This window comes from Nerophis lumbriciformis, linkage group LG28 (assembly GCF_033978685.3).
Source record: "Nerophis lumbriciformis linkage group LG28, RoL_Nlum_v2.1, whole genome shotgun sequence".
In the NCBI taxonomy this organism is placed as follows: Eukaryota; Metazoa; Chordata; class Actinopteri; order Syngnathiformes; family Syngnathidae; genus Nerophis; species Nerophis lumbriciformis.
Window position 1 is genome coordinate 7,651,962 of NC_084575.2, and position 15,180 is coordinate 7,667,141.

The 15,180-nt window shown below is 42.9% G+C and overlaps 2 protein-coding genes and 2 pseudogenes across 3 annotated transcripts in view; 2 read left to right on the forward strand and 2 right to left on the reverse strand.

Moving 5' to 3' along the window:
- LOC133570505 (uncharacterized) overlaps window positions 1-15,180 on the forward strand; it is a 490,167-nt gene that overhangs the window by 98,241 nt on the left and 376,746 nt on the right. The gene's annotated exons all lie outside the window — the stretch shown is intronic.
- Window positions 1,397-6,304, reverse strand: LOC133570509 (uncharacterized). The gene is made up of 3 exons (XM_072916545.1): window positions 5,905-6,304; window positions 3,549-3,779; window positions 1,397-2,118 (listed from the first exon to the last, which is right to left on the reverse strand). The coding sequence occupies exons 1-3, from the start codon at window positions 6,005-6,007 to the stop codon at window positions 1,397-1,399; spliced, it is 1,056 nt and encodes a 351-aa protein (XP_072772646.1). The 5' UTR covers window positions 6,008-6,304.
- LOC133571221 (5S ribosomal RNA) lies at window positions 6,852-6,969 on the reverse strand (annotated as a pseudogene).
- Window positions 8,298-8,406, forward strand: LOC133571219 (5S ribosomal RNA; annotated as a pseudogene).

A 15,180-nucleotide genomic window follows, 5' to 3' on the forward strand; every position in this document is an offset into this window, starting at 1 on the left:
ATATATAATAAATATTGCCAGTCACAATTAACTTGTGCTCAGCTGGGAAAATAAATATATATATATATATATATATACTTATTATGTCATCCATGTACTTATTATAAACTGTTACAGGCGTATTAAATAATCATGTTACTATTAAATATGTAACATAATAAAATGTGGGGATATAAAAGGCATCCGGTGCTATCAGACCGGGCAGAAGTGGAAATTGAGGTCACAAACCACCTAGGAGCACCTGTCAGACCCAGCGTTTTTTGCTACGGAGCCACTTCATGGAAGAATCCTCATTCTTTACCTTTTTTGTGGACTTTCCATTGGCCTGTGGAGAACCGGGACAACAGAGACTTTTTCCAGGAGGACTTTGAGTTGGATACGCAGACGCGGTACCGAGAGTACGTAGCTGCGGCTTCCAAACATGTCATCGCTTGCACGTACGTGTGTGCCGCTATGTGCATGTCACGTACGCAACTTTGGGGACTTTGGGGAAATATATGTGTTATATGAACTTTGGGGATGTGAACGGTACTTTGGGCTGTGAGATTGAGTGTTTTGTGCGGGTGTTTGAGATGTATTGGTGGGTTATATGGACGGGAGGGGGGAGGTGTTTGTTATGCGGGATTAATTTGTGGCATATTAAATATAAGCCTGGTTGTGTTGTGGCTAATAGTTATACATGTCTTGTGTTTATTTACTGTATTAATTATTTCCAGCTGAATATCAGGTCCCACCCGTGACTCCTTAATTTGCGTAGTGGCAGAGACACCAGGAGAACATGGGTGCGTTTGTTACAGCTGTTTAAGTGTTTTTAAATCCCTGCAGCTTCCATGACTGTTACACACTTGTGTTTACTGGCCTGATACTTATACCTGAACCTTTTATCACACACAGTGCAACTAAACGGTTTCTTTCCAGTGTGTGTTCTCATGTGTGTGGTCATGTTTTGCTTTCTGGAGAAACTCTTCTTACAAACAGAGCAAGTAAAAGGTTTCTCACCTGTGTGTGTTCTCATGTGTAATATCATGTCATACTTGGTGTTGAATCGTTTAGCACAAGCTGAGCAAGCAAAAGGTTTCTCTCCAGTGTGTGTTTTCATGTGTGTGGTCATGCATTCCTTTCTGGAGAAACTCTTCTTACAAACAGGGCAAGTAAACGGTTTCTCACCTGTGTGTGTTCTCATGTGTACTATCATGTCATTGTTAGTGTTAAATCTTTTAGCACAAGCTGAGCAAGCAAAAGGTTTCTCTCCAGTGTGTGTTCTCATGTGTGTGGTCATGTCACCCTTTCTGGAGAAACTCTTCTTACAAACAGAGCAAGTAAAAGGTTTCTCACGTGTGTGTGTTCTCATGTGCAATATAATTTCCTTCTTCGTGATGAATCTTTTAGCACAAGCTTAGCAAGCAAAAGGTTTCTCTCCAGTGTGTGTTCTCATGTGTGTGGTCATGCGTTCCTTTTTGGAGAAACTCTTCTTACAAACAGAGCAAGTAAAAGGTTTCTCACCTGTGTGTGTTCTCATGTGTGTGGTCATTGCATACTTAGTGTTGAATCTTTTAGCACAAGCTGAGCAGGCAAAAGGTTTCTCTCCAGTGTGTGTCCTCCTCATGTGTCTGGTCATGACACCCTTTCTGGAGAAACTCTTCTTACAAACAGAGCAAGTAAAAGGTTTCTCTCCAGTGTGTGTTCTCATGTGTCTTGTACAATCACTCTTCAGTCTAAATGATTTCCCACATTCAGAGCAGTCAAAGTGTTTGTTGTTAGTGTGATGTCTCGTATCACCTTTAGAGTCATTTTTACTCTCCAAAGGTTTTTGGATGTGGTCACTGTGATCAGAAGAGTGTGACATCATGTGGTCCATGTCTGACAGTGGAGCAAAGATGCTGTCTGGTTCTGACTTGATATCTTCACAATGCTCTCCATCAGCTTCTGTGATGTGTTGACTTACAAGCTCCGCCCCTCTGTTCTCCTCACTTTGACTGTGATGAAGCTGTAAGGACTGAGCTTCATCTTCATCATGAAGCTGCTCCTCTTTAATGTGGGAGGGGGCCTGTAGCTCCTTCTGTCCCACACTGGTGTGCCACTCCTCTTCATGACTCCCCGCTGACACCCGCTGGACGTCTGCAGAACAAATGAGGTGTTACTGTATTGAAGTTTGCAGTATTCAAACTATTGACATGTGAGCTAGGCCAAATAGACAGTGATGGGCAAGCTACCTGGACAATGTAGTAAGCTAAGCTACAAGTTACTCTCAATTAAATGGAGCTAAGCTATCCTCAGAGAATTGTAGCACGCTACACTACAAGCTACACTGCAAAAGTAGCTTGCCACATCAAAGCTACATTTAATATATAAATTAGTATCTTAGTGACTTAGTGACTGTGTCACAAACCTGGGGGTAATGTTTGACTCAGATTTTAAGTTTGAAAAACAAATCAGCAGCGTTGTACAAAAAAGCTTTTATCAACTACGCCAAACAGCGAAAGTGAAACCGTTTCTGTCAGGACATGATCTTGAGAAATTAATCCATGCCTTTATCTTGACTGGTCTAGGCTACTGCAATACCCTGTATGTAGGCATTAGCCAGGACTCCCTCGCCCGCCTGCAGCTCGTGCAGAACTCTGCTGCTCGTCTGCTAACACAGACCCGCAGGTGTGAGCACATCACCCCTATATTAGCGTCCCTTCACTGGCTCCCTGTGCGTTACCCAATACATTTTAAACTCCTACTATTTGTTTTTAAATGTCTAAACAACCTCGTTCCAACATATCTCTCCGACCTCCTTCAGCCTTACTGCCCCACCCGATCCCTAAGATCAGCCGATCAGCTGCTGTTGACGGTCCCTGACACAAGGCTGAAGCTTAGAGGTGACAGAGCTTTCGCCGTTGCTGCTCCCAAGGTCTGGAACGACTTACCTCTGAGTGTTAGACAGGCCTCCTCTCTTCCTGTTTTTAAATCGCTCTTAAGAACATACTTTTATTCCATGGCTTTTAACACTGAGTGATCTCCATCCTGCTATGGCGTCCCACAATGCATATTTTCAAATATGTAAAAAAAAAAGAAAGAAAAAGAAAGTCCAATGCTCATTTGTTTTTGTTTTTTGTTTTCCATTGTTTTCATTTTGTTATAATGTCTGTTAAGGCTACAGCACTGAATACAGTACTATAGCACATGCATGTTGTATGCATGCATGTGTGATGCATCATGTTGGATGCATGCATGTGTGATGTATCATGTTGTATGCATGCATGTGTGATGTATCATGTTGTATGCATGCATGTGTGATGTATCATGTTGTATGCATGCATGTGTGATGTATCATGTTGTATGCATGCATGTGTGATGTATCATGTTGTATGCTTGCATGTTCCAAATGAACTCAAAGTCAAGTCAACTCAACTCAACTAACACTTGGTGGACATTCAAGCCACAAAATGCAAATGGAGTATTGTTGGTGTATTTTGGATGGTTATAGAGGACCTCCCATTGGCTCCATTGCAAGTGGACTTGTATTTATATTGTATTAGATGATATGTGGATGTTGTGCTTACTTGGACTGTGATGAAGCTGTGAGGACTCAGGTGCTTTGTCTTCATGCTCTTCAGTCTTCACAGAGACAACAGTCAGTGGAAACTTGCTGACATCATCCTCCTCCTGCCCTACAGGACACTCTCTCTCCTCTTCCTCTTTCATGTGTGAGGGCTGTGGATCCTCTGAAGTGAAACTGTCTCCCTGCAGATGAGGGAGACATTCTTCTTGGTGTCCAATCAGCTGATGGATGTCTACAGGACACAAACAAATCACATTTGAACTCCTACATGCTAAATATTAAATCGTACATGAAATATAGGGCTGTGGCTATTGAAAATGTCATTAATCAAGTGTTCTACTGGAAATGTTTTCGATTAATTGAGTAACTGGATAAAACTTAGTGTTGCTTGGTTAAAGACAAATTTAAGCGACTTTAAGACAATTCACTTAATAATGAACAGCCAATTGGTTTGAGATGGTATGAGATCAAGATGTCATCTTTAGATCAGGCTTTGTTTTTTCCACAATCACTGCCACATTAAAAAGTTAAAGTACCAATGATTGTCACACACACACTAGGTTTGACCTGATTGTTCTCTGCATTTGACCCATTAACCTTGATCACCCCCTGGGAGGTGAGGGGAGCAGTGAGCAGCAGCGGTGCAATAACTTTTATGGTGATTTAACTTCCACTTCCAACCCTTGATGCTGAGTGCCAAGCAGGGAGGTAATGGGTCCCATTTTTATAGTCTTTGGTATGACTCAGTCGGGGTTTGAACTCACAACCTAGTAGTCAGCATGCACACTACATCGAGTCGGTCAATGTAGTAGGTGTTGTAGTAGGTCAAGGGTCGGACACCCGCGGCTCCAAAGCCGCATGCGGCTCTTTGATCACTCTGATGCGGCTCAGCTGCATACTTGCTGACCCTCCCGATTTTTCCAGATTTCAGTGTCTCTCCCGGAGCAAACATTCCCCGATTTTCACCCGGACAAAAACATTGAGGGCGTGCCGTGATGGCACTGCCTTTAGCGTCCTCTACAACCTGTCGTCGCGTCCACTTTTTCACCATACTATCTGCGTGCCGGCCCAGTCACATGTTGTATGCGGCCTCTGCTTACACACGTAAGTGACTGCAAGGCATACTTGGTCAACAGCCATACAGGTCACACTGAGGGTGGCCGTATAAAACAACTTTAACACTGTTACTTATATGCGCCACACTGTGAACCCACACCAAACAAGAATGACAAACACATTTCGGGAGAACATCCGCACTGTAACACAACATAAACACAACAGAACAAATACCCAGAATCCTATGCAGCCCTAACTCTTCCGGGCTACATTGTACACCCCCGCTACCACCAAACCCCACCCACCTCAACCGACACACGTATTGTATTTGTTCTGTTGTGTTTATGTTGTGTTACAATGCGGATGTTCTCCCGAAATGTGTTTGTCATTCTTGTTTGGTGTGGGTTCACAGTGTGGCGCATATTTGTAACAGTGTTAAAGTTGTTTATATAGCCACCCTCAGTGTGAACTGTATGGCTGTTGACCAAGTATGCATTGCAGTCACTCATGTGTGTCTGCAGAGGCCGCATACAACATGTAACTGGGCTGTCACGCTGCATGTACAAATGGTTGTAGAGGGCGCTAAAGGCAGTGCCATCACGGCACGCCCTTATTACTGTTGTTAGGGTGAAAATCAGCAGACATTCGTGAGAATAGTTACCCTGGAATTCGGGAGTCTCCCGGAAAAATCGGGAGGGTTGGCAAGTGTGATGCTGTCAAGCAGCATTCATATAAAATTCACGGGCCGCACTAACATTACATTTTCATATTAAGGTACGGGCCGCGTGTCTGAGACCCCTGGTTTATACATAGCACAAAGCAAAAATAAACTTTGTATGCAGTGTTATTTCATTTTAAATTTCAAAAGAGTTTTGTGGCTCCCATTGTTTTCTTTAATTTGTGAAACGGGTCAAAATGGCTCTTTGAGTGGTAAAGGTTGCCGACCCCTGTAGTAGGTTAATGTAGCAGGTGTTGTAGTAGGTTAATGGCTGCACCAATATGAAGGAAATAACAGGTCAGTATAGCTTTTACACACATAAATAACTTGTCAAACCTGCCAGCTAGCAGGCTAGGTTTACAGCGTCAGTTACCATGGTAACTGACTCTGACTTTGTCTTAGTTTTGTGTAAACATGTTGATACACTTTGTTACAAACTGAGAGGAACATCAACCTCTCATAAATATTGTGTGTCTGAACATCCTCACATGACAATTCATCTTCCTATAGACAATCTATTGAAGAAAAGTGTTCATAATAAATATAAAGTTAGTAAAGATGTGAGAGTAAGAAGTAAACAAACCTGTTGTGTGTAACACAACTTGATGTTTTTCATGTTGTCGCTCCTTCTCCTCTTTTGTTGGACAAAGTTCCTCCTCGTACTCTGCTATGGTTCTTTCGCACATTTTCACACAATCACAACACTTTACACTCACACTTGATCTCTGCTTAGCGATGTGTTTTCATCACTTCCGTCTCTCTTTGTTAGCAGCAAACAAGCTAAGCTAACTAGCAAGCTAAGCTAGCTGGAGAAGCATCAAAGTGCGCTCAGACTAATATACAAACAGTTATTATGACTCTATTTAATAGAGTGTAATAAAGGACATATATGTGTACATGGACGCACAGATTAAGAACACTGAACTGTGACGACTGCAATAACGTCTTCACCGTCAGACGCCATCTTGCTTTATCCTCGCCCTGTTTGGTTCGCGCGCAGTCTTGTCAGATCTCGCGAGAGAAACAACTAACCAGCTCTTTCGAGATCTTGCGAGAGAAACAAGTAACCAGCTCTTTCCCTCTCCACCCCCGGTACAACTATTTCAACATTCTGAAAATAAAAATAAACTTGTACATTTTCAAAACAAAGACATACAACTTATTTTGGTAAATAAACAGTATCTTATATGACCCCTTTAAATGATAAGTTGGCTGATCAGAGCGAGACGAGTCGTGGCTCCTCAGCTTCATGCAGGACGGAGTGGTAGGAGGCGTGGGCGAGGTTGACTGACTGCAAAAGACCACACCATTATTTTTAAATCAATCTAAATATTGCTCTAGTTGGTATTTGTGTTTTAAATCCTGTTGTAAAGGTTTGTACTTTCAACTGTAGTTGTAAATATTAAGTGGAATTTTATTATAATAACCGAATATATTCACTTATTTTGGAATAGTTGCAATTAAAGCAATACATGAATCACAACAGCTGTAGTCTCAGCACTTTGTAGCGCCCTCTGGCGTGAGTGTAAAAGCTTACAGCACCTGGTATTCCCAGGCGGTCTCCCATCCAAGTACTAACCAGCCCGACCCTACTTAGTTTCCAAGATCGGACGAGATCGGGCGTGTTCAGGGTAGTATGGCCGTAAGCCGAAAGACGAGGTAAAATCAACCTTTTTAAATGGAAGTCTTACAGACGGGATGGGAGAAAATGACTAATTATCTAAGAGCCTGGTGCGCATGCGTACACTAATGTGCTTTTTCTGTCTGTGTGATTGTCTTCCTTTGCTACGGCGGTCAAGTTGCTTTCACGGTGGATATTTGCCTCCGGAGCTCCAGCGGAAGCTCCCCCTCACTGTGCCCACACTGCTCTCTCATGCTGCGGGGAGATTGCAGGAGAGGTGCCGCTCTCAACACTACTTTATGCTTAGGGACCGTCAATAAATTACTATTGTCTTCGAAGATGTATATCTGCTACATCAAAACACTGATTCATCTAAAAGGAGGTCAAATAAATAGTCCTACAGTTTTAATATCGTTCCTGATTTTATAATTTAAATATTTTTTTAATGTAAACAATATTTATTTGTTTTAAAAGCCTCCATGTCATCATGCAACTTAGTAACCAAATTCCACTTTATATTAGTCCTTTTATTTTAAAATAGGATCAAAAACATTTTGATATTAAAAACAAATGTTTATTTTCAATAGATTCCTGGTCATATGACCTAAAATCCCAAATTCACTTGATATTTGAAGTGTTTTCTCTAATGTGTTTCACACCTTTTTTGTTTTAAAATGTAAGTTCAATTGGATTTTATATAAATTGGTAATATTGAAAACCATGGTTTCATTTTTAGCTCCCGCAACAACTACGACTATCCAACATAAAACCAACTTGACTCTCATTTGGAGCTAATAAAAATGTTGATAATTATCTGTATAAGACATATCATGCACATGATCTTTATTAAAACACTTTTTTTAAATAAAACCCTATTTTAAAATAAAAGGGTGTGCGTTACACTAAAAGGTTAGCATGACTAATAAGTGGAATTAAGTTACTAAGTTGCATGACATGGAGACTATTGGGAAAATATCCTTATTTTTTTTATATTAAACATGGATATAATGTTAAAATTATGAAATAATGGGCATGCACAATAAGGAGGTATGACTAATTATTTACCTTCTTTTAGATGAGTCAGTGTTTTGATGTAGCAGATATAAATTTTTCAAGGCAATGTTGATTTATTGACGGTCCCTACGCATAAAGCAGTGTTGAGAGCTGTGATCCAGCACCCCCTGCCACCCCAAAAGAGACAAGCGGTAGACAATGGATGGAGAGCTGCACCTCACACAGCCAGAACAAGCACATTAGTGTACGCATGCGCGACAGGCTCTAAGATAAATAATAATTGTCTCCCATCCCGTCTGTAAGAGTTCCATTTAAAAAGGTTGGTTCTACCTCGTCTTTCGGCTTACAGCCATACTACCCTGAACACGCCCGATCTCGGAAGCTAAGCAGGGTCGGGCCTGGTTAGTACTTGGATGGGAGACCGCCTGGGAATACCAGGTGCTGTAAGCTTTTACACTCACGCCAGAGGGCGCTGTTTCTCACTTCTTGCAAAAAAGAAATGGTTTTTATTTCACTTTCAGTTCAATTTACCCTAACCTGTCTAATATTTATCCATCTTTGGGCTGTTTTTGCCATCTTACCCGGCTACAAAAACACATGTCATATTATAAATTGACCAGTCACGGACTTTTGAGCGCTGATAGTCCGTCAATATGTTCAACACCGGGGTGATATGAACCAATCAGCGTGCCTTATTCCAACATCTCACACTTTCTAAGCCAATCAGATCCGCCTCTGTCCAACTTTCTTCAACACATTTAATATTTGGCCAATGACAGGACGGCTGGTTTACTTCCGGCCTCATTAGCATATTTCAACATTTAACCAATCACGGATGATGATGACATTCCGCTACCTCCCAAGAAAGGAACTTCTTTTCAAAACAACATTTTATACTTTTTTAACACTTGAACGTACAAACAATATTTAAATTTCTGCAGCTGATAAGAAGAGGGGAGAGTATTATTCACCTGTTCACGTTTAGTAAGGTGAAGATACACAACTACAAGAAGTGAATGCAGTAACAGTTTGGCCCTACAGACGTTCTAGCAATATAACAATATAACAATGTATCATAATTGATACACAATATGAGAATGTGTGCTGTATAAATGAATGAATTAATTACTTAATTTAATTATAACACAACACGAGCAAAATCATGACAGTAAATATGCAGGGATTGATTGATTGATTGATTGATTGATTGATTGATTGATTGATTGATTGATTGATTGATTGCAATTTTTATTAGTAGATTGCACAGTACAGTACATATTCTGTACAATTGACCACTAAATGGTAACACCCCAATACGTTTTTCAACTTGTTTAAGTCGGGGTCCACTTAAATTGATTCATGATACAGATATATACTATCATCATAATACAGTCATCACACAAGATTAGGATTACCTAAACTGATGTGTTGTGTTAATTTAGTAATATTAAAGTGTTGTTGTTGTTTTATTTCATTTATAATTAATTGAACACAACATTAAACCGAGTACAAGACCAAATGTGCCAGATTTTGCTAATGTATTGTGTTGATTAACAATAGGAAATATATGACAATGATTTACTCGTCAATTACTTTATTTTATTTATAAAAGTTTAGACCCAAAATTAAAAGGCATACAAGAGCCCATGTATTTAAAAAGTATTAGTTTGCATTTCTCTTGAAGGACTTGGATGAATAAAGGCAGACACAACGTCTTCAAATCATGTCAGACTCGAGGTGGACTGTTGGCCTGAAACAGTTTGTCAGCACTGGGACCTGAAAAATACTCCTGACCTAAAAATACTCATACATAAAAACAACAAAAAAGAGCAAACAGGTGAAAGTAACGAGAAAAAGTTGCAATGTTGACTCTTATAACACAAGGTGTTTTTTTCCTTTAAAGCTGTCATTGCTCAAAAAATAATAATGAATCAAAATAATGTTGTAATGAATTATTGACCTATTGAAGGCTCCAATTACTGCACATTAAAAATCCCACTTTGAAATATTTGTTGGGGGAAATATTACATATTTTGTGTGTTTGCATATAAAAGGCAACATTTTCTTTGACAAAAATAGCATAAAATATAAAATATATTAACGTAAAATTGACGGATTGATCTCAAGTTCATATCAAAGTTTTTAGGTTTAAAGTTAAAAAAATAAAAATAGCGTATAATGTTTGGGAGAACACCTTGCAGCCCTAACTCGGGGTGGGGCGGAGTTAGGTGGTAGCGGGCGTGTATATTGTAGCCCGGAAGAGTTTGGGCTGCATGGGATTCTGGGTATTTGTTCTGTTGTGTTTATGTTGTGTTACGGTGCGGATGTTCTCCCGAAATGTGTTTGTCATTCTTGTTTGGTGTGGGTTCACAGTGTGGCGCATATTTGTAACAGTGTTAAATTTGTTCATACGGCCACCCTCAGTGTGACCTGTATGGCTATTGATCAAGCATGTCTTGTAGTCACTTACGTGTGTCTACAGAAGCCAAATACAACATGTGACTGGGCTGGCACGCTGTTTGTACAGGCTGTAGAGGACGCTAAAGGCAGTGCCGTCACGGCACACCCTTAATATTGTTGTCTGGGTGAAAAACGGCAGAAATTCGGGAGAATGGTTGCCCCTGGAGAATTCCGGTAGGGGCACTGAAATTCGGGAGTCTCCCGGAAAAATCAGGAGGGTTTACAAGCATGACGCTTTCAAGCGCCATTCATATAAAACTTGCGGGCCGTACTAACAATACATTTTCATATTAAGGTGCGGGCTGCAAAATACGTTGCGCAGGTCGCAATTGCCCCGCGGGCCGCGTGTTTGAGACCCCTGCCCTTCTGTGTGAATATAAGTGTGGATGTTGTCTATCTGTGTTGGCCCTGTGAAGAGATGGCGACTTGTCCAGGGTGTACCCCGCCTTCCGCCCGAATGCAGCCACCAAACCCCGCCCCGCCCCGAGTTAGGGCTGCAAGGTGTTCTCCCACAACATCATACGCTATTTTTATTTTTTTAACTTTAAACCAATAAACTTCGATATCAACTTCAGATCTATCCGTCAATTATACGTTAATATATTTTATATTTTATGCTATTTTTGTCAAAGAAAATGTTGCCTTTTATATGCAAACACACAAAATATGTAATATTTCCCCCAACAAATATTTCAAAGTAGAATTTTTAATGTGCAGTAATAGGAGCCTTCAATAGGTCAATAATTCATTACAACATTATTTTGATTCATTATTATTTTTTGAGCAATGACAGCTTTAAAGGAAAAAAAACACCTTGTATTATAAGAGTCAATTCATTGCAACTTTTTCTCGTTACTTTCACCTGTTTGCTCTTTTTTGTTTTGTTTTTATGTATGAGTATTTTTAGGTCAGGAGTATTTTTCAGGTCCCAGTGCTGACAAACTGTTTCAGGCCAACAGTCCACCTCGAGTCTGACATGATTTGAAGACGTTGTGTCTGCCTTTATTCATCCAAGTCCTTCAAGAGAAATGCAAACTAATACTTTTTAAATACATGGGCTCTTGTATGCCTTTTAATTTTGGGTCTTAACTTTTATAAATAAAATAAAGTAATTGACGAGTAAATCATTGTCATATATTTCCTATTGTTAATCAACACAATACATTAGCAAAATCTGGCACATTTGGTCTTGTACTCGGTTTAATGTTGTGTTCAATTAATTATAAATGAAATAAAACAACAACACTTTCATATTACTAAATTAACACAACACTGTCAGGACTAGGACTTTGACGTGGTTTGTTCTCCCGTGGTGCAAATGAGCATTTGGACCAGACATGGCGTGAAGGTGAAGACATTATTTATTTTACACTAACAAAAGAACAAAAGGCGCGCTCAAGGCGGATGTACAACTTGACTAATGAAAACAAAAGACTTGCACGGGGGCAAAAAACTATGAACAATAAAAAACACTAACTGTGGCAATAATAAACAAACTTACTTGGCATGGACATGAAGTGCGCAGACGTGGACAGAGTGTGACAAGGGGGCATAAATGCGAGGGTGTCGTCAGGACGAACAACAGAAAATGAAAAGCTTAAATAACACAGACATGATTAACGAAAACAGGTGCGTGACTCAAGACGTGAAACAGGTGCGTGACGTGACAGGTGAAAACTAATGGTTGCTATGGTGACCAGACAAGGGAGTGAAAGACGGAAACTAAACAAAACATGACTTAAAACAAAACATGATAATACAGACATGACAGAACCCCTCCCTTAAGGACAGATACCAGATGTCCAAAACTTAACAAAAGTCATGGGAGGGCGGGAGGGGGACATGGCGGTGGGTCGCCAGCCCAAGTGGCCCCGAATCCACCGAGGCAAAGTCAAGTGGCGGCGGCGAGTGGAACGCCGCTGCAGCAGGCGAGGCGGACGCCCAGGGATTGGCCACATTCGTGGCCGACTGGGAGGTGGGCGCACTTGGCGTGGCGGGCGACCAGGTAGCGGCCATATCCGTAGCCGATGAGGAGGCAGGCGCGTCGTCAACTTGGCAGGCGTGGCAGCTCGGCGTGGCAAGTCAGGCGGCGAAGCTCGGCGTGACGCGTCCAGCGGCGAAGCTCGGCGTGACGCGTCCAGCGGCGAAGCTCGGCGTGGGTCTTGGTCTTGGTGTGGGTCTTGGTCTTGGCATGGCGAGTCTTGGTCTTGGCATGGCGAGTCTTGGTCTTGGCATGGCGAGTCTTGGTCTTGGCATGGCGAGTCTTGGTCTTGGCATGGCGAGTCTTGGTCTTGGCATGGCGAGTCTTGGTCTTGGCATGGCGAGTCTTGGTCTTGGCATGGCGAGTCTTGGTCTTGGCATGGCGAGTCTTGGTCTTGGCATGGCGTGTCTTGGTCTTGGCATGGCGTGTCTTGGTCTTGGCATGGCGTGTCTTGGTCTTGGCATGGCGGGTCTTGGTCTTGGCATGGCGGGTCTTGGTCTTGGTCTTGGCATGGCGGGTCTTGGTCTTGGTCTTGGCATGGCGGGTCTTGGTCTTGGTCTTGGTCTTGGCATGGCGGGTCTTGGTCTTGGTCTTGGCATGGCGGGTCTTGGCGTCGTGAAGCTGCGACTGGCGGCACTTGGCGTCGTGGAGCTGCGACTGGCGGCACTTGGCGTCGTGGAGCTGCGACTGGCGGCACTTGGCGTCGTGGAGCTGCGACTGGCGGCACTTGGCGTCGTGGAGCTGCGACTGGCGGCACTTGGCGTCGTGGAGCTGCGACTGGCGGCACTTGGCGTCGTGGAGCTGCGACTGGCGGCACTTGGCGTCGTGGAGCTGCGACTGGCGGCACTTGGCGTCGTGGAGCTGCGACTGGCGGCACTTGGCGTCGTGGAGCTGGTACCGGAGCTTGGCGTCGTGGAGCTGGTAGCGGAGCTTGGCGAGGAACTTGGCATGGTGGAGCTGGTGCGGCAACAGGTGCTAGCCTTGGTGCAGGTGGAGGTGGCCTAGCTGGGGGTTGCGGCTTGGCAGGTCGGAAGACTGGTGGTGGCGGCCGTGAGGGAGGCTGTGGCTTGGCATGGTGATGCCGAGCCACCCCACCAACACAGCTCCCGACCCCAGCCCCCCCCTCAAGGGGCGGATACCAGACGCGCTCCCTGCGGTCTGGAACTCTCTGTAGGGGTGGGCGGGGGAGGGCAGAAATGTCCCCTTTATTTTGGCCAAATTGTTTTGTTTTTTTATCCCCCACCTGGGGTTGTGTGGGCGGTAAAAAAGAAAAAAATTGTGACGGGGGCGGGACTTGAGTCTTGGGGGGCGGGGCATGAGTCTTGGGGGGCGGGGCATGAAATTGGGATGGCTGTGACTGACTAGACCTGATTTCTAAAAACATGTTTTGATAATGTTTTATCAAAGACATGCCATTAGTGTCTTTTGTTGGAGGCGGGTGTTCAAAAGAAAAAGAGTTGAAAAAAAAATCCTGGGCTGTGATGTCATCCTGGGGAAGCCGGGCAGACTGTTGCTTGCTTCCGCCCGGAGGGGGCGGGGCTTGTGGGAGCGGCGTGTCCCGCTGGCTCGCGGATGTCCTTCCTGGCGTCCCTCGCCTTTGGCGGCGCTTCCTTGGCTGGGATGACGCGCCAACGTCCCCGGGCCAAACGGAGCTGATCGGCACCAGTTTGCCGGTCGGACCCCACATGAGATCTCTGCGCTCCACGGAGGAGTAGCGCAGCGTTTCCTCCTCCATCGCGCGCAGGACCGCCCATGTTCTCTCGTCAAAATTGTCCAAATGTCTTGCGGGAGAACTTTTTAGCTGACGACATCTGTCAGGACTAGGACTTTGACGTGGTTTGTTCTCCCGTGGTGCAAATGAGCATTTGGACCAGACATGGCGTGAAGGTGAAGACATTATTTATTTTACACTAACAAAAGAACAAAAGGCGCGCTCAAGGCGGATGTACAACTTGACTAATGAAAACAAAAGACTTGCACGGGGGCAAAAAACTATGAACAATAAAAAACACTAACTGTGGCAATAATAAACAAACTTACTTGGCATGGACATGAAGTGCGCAGACGTGGACAGAGTGTGACAAGGGGGCATAAATGCGAGGGTGTCGTCAGGACGAACAACAGAAAATGAAAAGCTTAAATAACACAGACATGATTAACGAAAACAGGTGCGTGACTCAAGACGTGAAACAGGTGCGTGACGTGACAGGTGAAAACTAATGGTTGCTATGGTGACCAGACAAGGGAGTGAAAGACGGAAACTAAACAAAACATGACTTAAAACAAAACATGATAATACAGACATGACAAACACATCAGTTTAAGTAATCCCTGCATATGTACTGTCATTATTTTGCTCGTGTTGTGTTATAATTAAATTAAGTAATTAATTCATTCATTTATACAGCAAACATTCTCATATTGTGTATTAATTATGATACATTGTTATATTGTTATATTGCTAGAACGTCTGTAGGGCCAAACTGTTACTGCATTCACTTCTTGTAGTTGTGTATCTTCACCTTACTAAACGTGAACAGGTGAATAATACTCTCCCCTCTTCTTATCAGCTGCAGAAAATTAAATATTGTTTTTACGTTGAAGTGTCAAAAAAGTATAAAATGTTGTTTTGAAAAGAAGTTCCTTTCTTGGGAGGTAGCGGAATGTCATCATCATCCGTGATTGGTTAAATGTTGAAATATGCTAATGAGGCCGGAAGTAAAGCAGCCGTTCTGTCATTGGCCAAATATTAAATGTGTTGAAGAAAGTTGGACAGAGGCGGA